The sequence below is a fragment of the Silene latifolia genome, chromosome 9 (assembly GCF_048544455.1).
Source record: "Silene latifolia isolate original U9 population chromosome 9, ASM4854445v1, whole genome shotgun sequence".
Taxonomy (NCBI): Eukaryota; Viridiplantae; Streptophyta; class Magnoliopsida; order Caryophyllales; family Caryophyllaceae; genus Silene; species Silene latifolia.
In genome coordinates this window covers 165,894,832-165,904,805 of record NC_133534.1, presented here as the reverse complement: position 1 = coordinate 165,904,805, position 9,974 = coordinate 165,894,832, and the positions used below count along the sequence as shown (strand labels likewise).

Genomic DNA, 9,974 nt, shown 5'->3' with positions numbered 1-9,974 from the left:
AAATAACACTTATTTAAATACAACTCTAAACCACTAGCTAAAGTGAGCACATAGGTCCCTACGGCAACGGCGGCTACTCTAGCTCCATTGCCCATGCGGAGATCCACATCACCTTTTGCTAGTGCTTGCACGTCCCTTATACCCCGCAAATGGTTACAAAGGTGAGAGCCACATCCGGTATCAAGTACCCAAGTGGAAGTACAAGCATAATTAACGTCTATCACATAGAGAGGAAATCATACCAATAGGCGTCACACGCCCTTCCTTGAGATCCTCCAAGTATTTGGGACAACTCCTCCTATAATGCCCCTTCCCATTACAATGGAAACATTCGGCCTCGGAGAGCTTGACACTTTTTGCCTTGGGATTGCCATTCACAACGGCCTTCCCCTTTTCCTTGTCAATTTTCTTTGACGATTTCTTGAATTGGGACTTTTCTTTCCCTTTTCCTTTCTTGACTCCAAGAGACATGTTCTTTAACTTCATGGTTAAAACATCTCCTTTTTCACTCCCACTAGCCTCCATATCCCTCTCCGCTTGGGTGAGGAGTGCATGAATTTCATGGTAACTCTTATCCATACCATTCATGTTGTAGTTTACCCTAAAGTGGGCAAACTTGGTGGGGAGTGAGTGAAGGATACGATCCACCACAAGAGTTTTAGGAATCTTACACCCTAGACGCTCTAGGATGTCAACATATTCGACCATTTTAAGGACATGGGGACCAACCTTTTGGCCCCTCTCAAGCTTAGCTTCAAAGAAGCGTGCCGCCGCATCGTATTGACGGACTTTAGGTGTTTGTGAAAACATAGTGATCATACGAGTGAATATCTCGTAAGCATTTAAAGAAATGCATGATAGCTTGAGGTTTGGCGATATTGACCATATCAACACATTCTTGATATCATTCAACATCCTCACATAGTCATCATGGGCGGTCCGCACCGCCGATGAAGCTCTTGCACCGGGCTCAATAGGAGGAGCATCGGTCAAGTAAGTGAGCACATTGTCGGACAACGCGGCACTTTTGATGTTGGATTCCCATTCAAGAAAGTTACTACCGTCATCTTTTAAAATACATTTGTCCATTACGGACCTTAGCCATGAATCTTTGCCTAGTGAAGTAGTCGATGGAGTTGATGAAGTTGCCATTGCGAATTAAAATGCTACAACAAAAAGGAAAAATTAACATTCATTGTTTTAAAAATACTTGTAAAAACATGTTTAGCAAGTTTTAGCATTTATATAATGATCTCCCACTAAATTATATAAATGATTCCAAGACCCAAATATTAAACAAAAATGAGCATCGCTTGGGCGAAACATCCCATAATTGCGTAAATTCGGTAAGTCACGTTGACTAATTCTACCTCTAGAACTCTTGGTCGACAAATTTCCTCAAATTTATCTACTAGCCCCGGAACACAAGACCGTCTTATATCCCGTTGAGTCCAACCAATTTTGGCGTGTGATAACCGCTTACCACCCTACTTACCCAAGGTAAAAAGAGAACACCCGCAGGCGAGCGTGGCTCTAATGAACAAGAGATTCATAGGTGTTACTAATTGGTAAGGCTAATCTCAATTTTAGTTAAGTGAGAGATCTTGTCAATTTAGTCATAAATTCCTTATAAGTGAATTAATTCAGTGAATATAAATGACGTGAATTGACAATCGCGAAAAAGAATATGCATGTGAATGGCGATTTTGGCATGCGCGAAAATAAAACAAGCAAACATGTAAGCATATGATTAAATCCTAGTATGGCCTCCTAGTTAATAAACAACTAGTCTATTACACTTCGGAAACCAACTCCTTGGTCCCTTGCCTCTTCATTCCTTAAGTGGCTCTTCCTTGTGGGATTTGGAACACCTTCCAAAAATAGACTCCGTCTCGTTGTAATCCGTCTTTTGGAAACGCCGGTAAAATAACTATTACAAATGAATTACATAGCTATTCCTATTATACATTAATTAATAAAATGAATAAAACTATTAATTAATTACAAACCGACGATACGAGATCGTATTTAATTACAAACAAATCGATATTCCCATTCATTTCGGGTAATAACGATTAAAAATTAACTAGGCCATACTAGGTACAAAAGATAAATACTTTAAATAAATGACAATCATTCATTCAACTTAAATAAATATGCTTAAAATGCTGTAAATATGATGCCAAAATCGCCCTACCTATCTTCATTGGTATCCATCTCGGTTTTGTGGATTTAATCGATTTTTAACATGTAAAAATCAATAATTAACTCTTAAATCTCATTTAAGTCCAAACTAATTGTCCAAACTGTTTTGAACCTAAAAATTAGTCCTCACTAATTTTATGATAAATAATTAGTTTGGTTTGGTGATAATTTGCTAATTAAATCGGAAAAATCATAATATTTAAGTAAAAATCCAAAATAATTGAAAAATTACCCAAACAATTGAAACAAAAATTTTTAGTATTCTGGAACACTCCCAAGAACACCAAAAAGTCATAAAAATTGCCCAAAAATTTCGGATAAATTTTGTGAAGAAAAAGATCGATATTTATCGGTTTTTAACCACTAAAACCAATAAATCATCAAAACAAAGTGAAAACACACATGCAAAATCACTTTTGACATTTAAATAATATTATTAAATGTACATAAATTTATCATGGGCAGAATCAAAAATTTCGAAATAATGATTAATTAATTTGACTTTTATCGACTTTTTACTCAAAAAAATCAATAAACATGCAAAAAATTCGAACCAACCTTCAACCTTTTGCATACAATCAGTAGAAAACATGCATGAAATACCATAAAAAGGCCATGCACCGAATCAACATTTAACTAATTTTAGTCAATTTTTCACTAAAATGCGACATTTTGACTCGGTTTCTACCAAAAATCATTAAAATTAGCAAAATTACTTGAAAAATCACCAAAAATTCCACAAACCTTTTGAGATCAGTAGGTATGCATGTCCCAAAAATTTCGTGCCAAAACCTCTTCTAACACAATTTTTGAGTTTTTACTAATTATCTCATAATTCATAAAAATGCTTAAAATCAACATGCAAATTACAAGCCTATGCTCTGATACCACTTGAAAGATCATAGATCCATATTAGACTCTCTAATAAAATAAATTTATCTCATAAATAGTTATTTATGTGATCTATGTAACATGCATGCTAATATGAAAGCATAAAAACAAAGTATAAGGAAAAACAATTTCCTTACATTGATTATAAGGTAAAATGGGCACAAATTAGTTCTCCTTACTAATTTGTTCTTGAGCTAAATATATGTGGATGATCCTCCTTGTATAACCTTCAACTAGAAAGTCTCCTCCAAGTAGCACCCAAGAACAACCCAAATAATATTAATAAGTAAGAACTAGTAACTTATTAATATGTGCCCTTGATAATAATACTAGTAATATTACTAACTATTCTTAGTAATAATGCATACTAGAGAATAATTGTAGAGAGATGGAGGAAGTTTTGTTCACATGCAAAAAAATGAATTGTGTAAGAGGTAGAGTGGAGTAGTGAACAAATATATGGAGTGTAGAATGGGAAATGGAAGTGGCGGGTGGAGTGTCATCAAGTGGACAATTTTTTGTTTTATATTTTTATCTTACATCACATGCAAAATGTAGTATAAGACATATATTATGGTAGTATACAAAATAAGGGTAAAAATGATTATGTAAGTAATCATTCATTGCACTTATTTTACACGGTCCACATGACCATATACGGGTCCATGTTGGTTTTTATATTTGTCGCACAAATCCGTGTAATTTTCATTTTAAACATCGTTTCATGTTTAAATGCTTCCATAATAAATTCGTCCAATTCACTCCGTAAATATACGTGTACCACTACACATATTATTTACGTACTAATATTAATCACATTAATCAATTAGTACAATTTTAGTAAATTAACAGTTAATTAACTAAAACCCGTTTCCTAAAACTTATTATTTAATTATCGCATAATTAAATAATAACTGCCGCTCCTCGAGTTCGCAACTCGAAATCTCTCTAATACTAATCGACTAACCTCTTAGTTGATAAATCAAGGGACTAAATGAATTGTATCTCATACAATTAATTAGTTATCAATTGGGGTTCGTTCCTTTAGGTGTGACCGAAAGGGGTCAGTTGATCACCGCCGTCTCACGACAATAACGTCAAACTCTAGTCAGCCAACCGTTATCGATTTACGTTAATCAACTGACGAGGATCAAATAATTAAATATCTGATGATATTCTATTAATGAGATTTATTATGTTAACGCACTATTGTGGAGGACACTAGCTCCAACAACTTACTCCAATGCTTTAAAGAGGTTAATGAAGCAAGGCAAACTCCAACCCATAGGACCTACTCCCGAACCTGAAAAGAAGTCCAAGTTCTTGGACGAGAACTCATACTGTGAATATCATAGGGGTAAGGGGCACGACACAGAAAAATGCTACAAATTGAAAAATGTGCTTCAAGACATGATAGAGGATGGTCGACTACCAATACCGCCGGGAGGCAAACCCAACAACACTCAGAACCCTCTTGGGATTCTAGTGATCACAAGTGAAGAATCTACCTTAGATTGTTCACACCTCATTTCTCCAATTGAAGATGAGATCTACGCGATCGAGAATGAAGGGTTCTACTCTACCATTTCCCCTACCATCGCCGACTTCATCACATGGGCAAGGAGTGTGGATAGGCAAGTTTGGGAATTAGAAAACGTGGTGACAACTTTACATGACCCCAATGCGACATCCAAAGAACATGCGCTATTAATCTTTTCTCAAAATGCCACTATGCAAGAAATAGTCGCCGTGGTTGACAAACTAGTAGACCAAATCACACGACTAGAAGACGAAATCATGAGAATGAGGGAACTAGCTACAATCAATGTAGTATGGGCCGATGATGATGAGGACGAGTATCTCATTGAAAACTCCCTAGTCAAGGAAATAGTCCAAAATGGTGAAGACCAAGATGTGGACCACCTAACTCGTTCGGGGCGTCCATATCAAAGTACTACTCAAAATGGTCCAACCAACGTTGTCACACCAAATGATAACGAAGATGACTCCACTGATCATTTGCTCAAGCAATTACAGAAGACAAAGGCTGATCTTTCAGTCTGGCAACTAGTAGCAAGCTCATTCCCACATCGCCAAGCTTTACTGCAAGCTTTGGCCAAGCTAAATGTAGCATATAACTCCACACCCGAAGATGTAGTCTACTTGGTCTTCCAAGAATCACCGAAGCTAAGTAATCCTATTACTTTCTCAGACGAAGATTTGCCACCCTTTGGCACTAGTCACAACTTGGCTCTTTACATCACCGTCACTTGTCTAAAGAAGAATGTGCCAATGACCTTGGTTGATGATGGCTCCGCGGTCAACGTCATACCCCTCAAAACGGCATACAAATTAGGCATGAAAGAGTCGGATTGAATCCCTACCAATCAAGGTGTTCGCGCATATGATGGTACACGACGAAAGGTAGTAGGACTCATCAACCTAACCATAGCCACAGGGCCAATTGAGCGAAAGGTTAACTTCCAAATAGTGGACATTGAAGCTTCCTTCAACATACTTCTAGGAAGACCTTGGATTCACGCTTCCAAAGCGGTAACATCCACCCTTCATCAAAAGATCAAGATCCCACTAAATGGCAAAGTGGTGACGATCACTTCGTCACCCATCAAGGCAATAATCGAAAAGAAGTCGAATAATCAAGTCCTTGCGAATCCAGTATATGAACTTGGGGGCTTCCAAAGCATAAGTGTCATACAAAGTGAATTGGCACCCTTATACTACGATCCCTACTCCAACTTGGTGGTCAACCACATACTCAAATCCCAGGGATACTTCCCTGGAATGCCTTTAAACCCTATCCGAAGAAACACCTACGCACCCTACAAGGAAGGCAACTCAAAAACAATACCACTTGGACTAGGATACAAACCCACCAAAGAGGAAGTTCTCGAGATGCTTGCTCAAGTTCAAAACCGTAAGTACGTAGGAGTCCAAATGCGACCCTATCTCCCTACCCTAAATGGATACTTCGTTAAGGAAGGAAGTCCAGAACTCTTTCACGGATTTCCCGAGCCTTGGCACTGTCTCGAAAGGAAGCTAGCCGGAATCGAGATCTTTCACGATTGCTACTTCATTCCTCCAGAAACGGTTCCTACCGTCAAAACTCGTCAAGCACCTTGCTTAGACGAACAAGCTGTTAGTCTATTGTTTGGAGAAGATCGATTTATTAGAGCCGCGCAGGATGAAATCATTACCATGATACTTCAAGACGATCACATCAACCCTACCGCGTTAATCACAGAAACAAACACGAATCAGCAGAAAGAATGGAGAAAATCAATCAAGTGGACCAACAATCAAGGAAGACACTTCAAGCTCACAACTGGAGAAGGAGAGATGTTCAAAGGAGAACTAGAAGATGATGAATTCGAGTCAGAGTCGGAGTCGGAGTCAGAGTCAGAGTCTAGAGAAGTCGCTAGGGAGTCTCCTCCTATCGTCATCCCCATTCCCTTTGTTTCTCCTAGCTTAGCCTCAAATAGTAATAGTAGTTCGGGAAATGTCCCAACAACTGTCCCTTTACCGCCACTGACCAAAGATCAGATGGCTTCTTTGTTTCAACTTTTCTCAAACTTTAATATGAATAAATCATGTTCCGCTTACTCTTTGTGTTATCTTGAGTGCAATTCTGTTTACGATGATACTGAGGATGACCAAGACCCAGACTCAATTGAGATACCTCCCTACATAGCCAAAGAAATTTTACAGGAAGGGGAAGGGGGACCAGTAATAGAGAACACCGAACCCATCAATGTAGGAACCGAACTAGAACCCTAAGAACTTAGGATAGGGACTACTTTGAGCTCTACCGAAAGGGCCGATTTCATAGACCTCCTACACGAGTTCAAAGACGTCTTCGCTTGGTCCTATAAAGACATGCCAGGGATCGACAGGAATATCGCCGAACATAGAATCCCAATTAAGCCAGGTTTCAAGCCTGTGAAACAGAAGCTTCGTCGAATGAGAACAGAATGGGCTCTCAAGATTAAGGAAGAAGTCGATAAGCAATTCAAAGCCGGGTTCATCAAAGTTTCCGAGTATTCTGACTAGGTAGCTAACATAGTACCTGTACCCAAAAAGGATGGGAGAATCCGTGTTTGTGTTGATTTTAGGGACTTAAACAAAGCAAGTCCTAAAGATGACTTCCCTCTACCACATATCGACATATTGGTGGACAATACCGCATACCAAGCGTTACTATCCTTCATGGATGGGTACGCGGGTTATAACCAAATCAAGATGGCCATAGAAGAGATGCATAACACCGCCTTTGTCACTCAATGGGGAACCTATTGCTATACGGTCATGTCGTTTGGGTTAATCAACGCCGGAGCTACATATCAACGCACCGCAACTACACTCTTATACGACATGATGCATAAATAAGTTTAGGTATACGTAGACGACATGATTGTCAAGTCCAAGGATAGAGAGGGGCACATTGCGAACCTTCGCAAATTTTTCTCATGTCTACGAAAATACAACATGAGGCTCAATCCTCAGAAGTGCGCATTCGAAGTAACATCTGGCAAACTCCTGGGATATTTCGTTAGCCAACGAGGTATAGAAATAGACCTTCAAAAATCAAGGCTCTGATCGAAATGCCACAACCTCAAACGGAAAAAGAAGTCAGAGGATTACTGGGGAAAGTGCAATATATAAGTCGATTCATATCGAAACTCACCATGATTTGTGAACCTATCTTCAAGAAGCTCAAGAAAACGGATCACACCATGTGGGATGATGACTGTCAGAAGGCATTTAACCGAATCAAGGAGATATTGCCTAAACCACCAATGCTCATGCCACCTCAACAAGATCAACCTCTTAGTTTATATCTCACAGTAACCGAAACAGCCATGGGTGCCATGTTAGCTCAAACCGTAGGAAAGGAAGAAAGGGCTATCTACTACCTTAGTAAGAAGTTCTTGGAGTACGAGTGCAAATACGCACAACTCGAAAAGACATGCCTCGCTCTTGTGTGGGCGACGAAGAAGCTACGCCATTACATGCTTAGCTACTCCGTCAAAATATACTCCAAAATGGATCCAGTAAAATACCTCTAGGAAAAACCCGTCCTCAACGGACGCCTAGCAAGATGGACTTTGATGCTCTCAGATTTCGATCTCAAATATGTGCCGCTGAAAGTTATAAAAGGGCGCGCCGTTGCCGAATTCTTCGCAGAAAATCCCATCAATGATGCACAAACAATAGATACTTGGTCATTTCCAGACGAGGATATACTTCAAACCGATGTAGACTCCTGAGACCTTTATTTTGATGGAGCATCAAACTTAAGAGGATTCGGAATAGGAGTGTTGCTCATTTCTCCTGAAGGTGAGCATACACCGATCTCTATCAAACTCGACTTCGAGGTGACAAACAATGCTGCAGAATACGAAGCTTGTCTCATTGGACTACAAGCGGCAGTGAGTTTAGGCATTAAAAACCTCCGAGTACATGGGGATTCATCCCTGATCCTCAATCAAGTTACGGGATCTTGGAAAATCCGAAGCGAAAGCCTAGCACCCTATCAAGCCAGAATAGACCAAGTGGCCCAATTCTTTAATCACGTGACCTATCTACACCTACCTCCGGAAGAAAATCAATTTGCGGATGCTCTTGCAAAACTCGCATCTATGATTAATATGCCAGATGACATGGTGGAAATGCCTTTATGCATCGAACGACGGTCAGAGCCAGCTTATGTTCACCAAATCACCGATGAAGAGGAAATCACATAGGAACTCTGGTTCCAAGCAATCCTAAATTTCAAGCTCAACGGTACCTATCCACCAGATATGGACAAAAGGGGACAACATGCTATACGCCTACTAGCTTCCCAATACCTTCTCATCCAAGGAGAGTTATACAAAAGAACACCTCTTGGTGTAATCCTACGTTGCCTTGATCATTCACAGGCACGGAAAGTGATGGAAGAAGTTCACGATGGAGAATGCGGTCCTCACATGAGTGGGCCCATGATGGCAAAGAAAATCACACGTGTGGGGTACTATTGGACCACAATAGAATCCAATTGCATCAAATATGTAAGGCATTGTCACAACTGCCAAATCTTTTGGAATGTACAACATGTCCCTCCTTCATTGCTCTATACGATGACATCTCCTTGGCCATTTTCCGCCTGGGGAATTGATATAATCGGGAAGATAACCCCAGCCAGAACAGGAGGTCACTGTTTCATCCTAGTGGCAATCGACTATTTCACCAAATGGGTAGAAGCGGCTTCCTACACTAGTCTCATGGCTAAAAACGTGGCAAAGTTCATACAGAACAACATCATTTGTCGATACGGTTGCCCACATGAGATCATTAGTGATAATGGATCACATTTCCAAGCCGAGATTGAGCAATTGCTAGCCAAGTACAAAATTAAGCATCACCACTCTTCGCCATATAGACCACAGACTAATGGCGCGGTAGAGGCAGCAAACAAGAACGTTGTCACAATTCTCAAGAAAATGATTGACAACTATCGAGATTGGCCAAGCAAGATACCCTTTTCTTTGTGGGGATATCGCACATCAGTTAGGACGCCCACTGGGGCCACCTCTTTCTATTTGACTTACGGCATGGAAGCTGTACAACCAGTCGAGTTAGAAATACCATCCTTGTGTATCTTACTCGAAAGTCAAATCCCGGAAGCCGATTGGAAGAGGGATAGATATGAAGAACTCATCCTCCTGGATGAACGTAGGCTACGCGCCTTGGACAATGTCCAAACATATCAAGCACGTATCATACGAGCTTTCGACAAAAAGGTTAAGCCAAGGAACATCAAGGCAGGAGACTTAGTATTCAAATCGGTTAGAGCTCTTTTACCTGTCGATCCACGGGGA

At 39.9% G+C, this 9,974-nt stretch overlaps 1 protein-coding gene across 1 annotated transcript; it reads right to left on the bottom strand.

Moving 5' to 3' along the window:
* Positions 1–210: 210 nt before the first annotated feature.
* LOC141601853 (uncharacterized) lies at positions 211–3,656 on the bottom strand. Its single transcript, XM_074422159.1, has 2 exons — positions 3,234–3,656; positions 211–1,166 (listed from the first exon to the last, which is right to left on the bottom strand). Exon 2 carries the CDS (start codon positions 1,150–1,152, stop codon positions 211–213), a length of 942 nt encoding a protein of 313 aa, XP_074278260.1. The 5' UTR covers positions 1,153–1,166; positions 3,234–3,656.
* Positions 3,657–9,974: the final 6,318 nt, after the last annotated feature.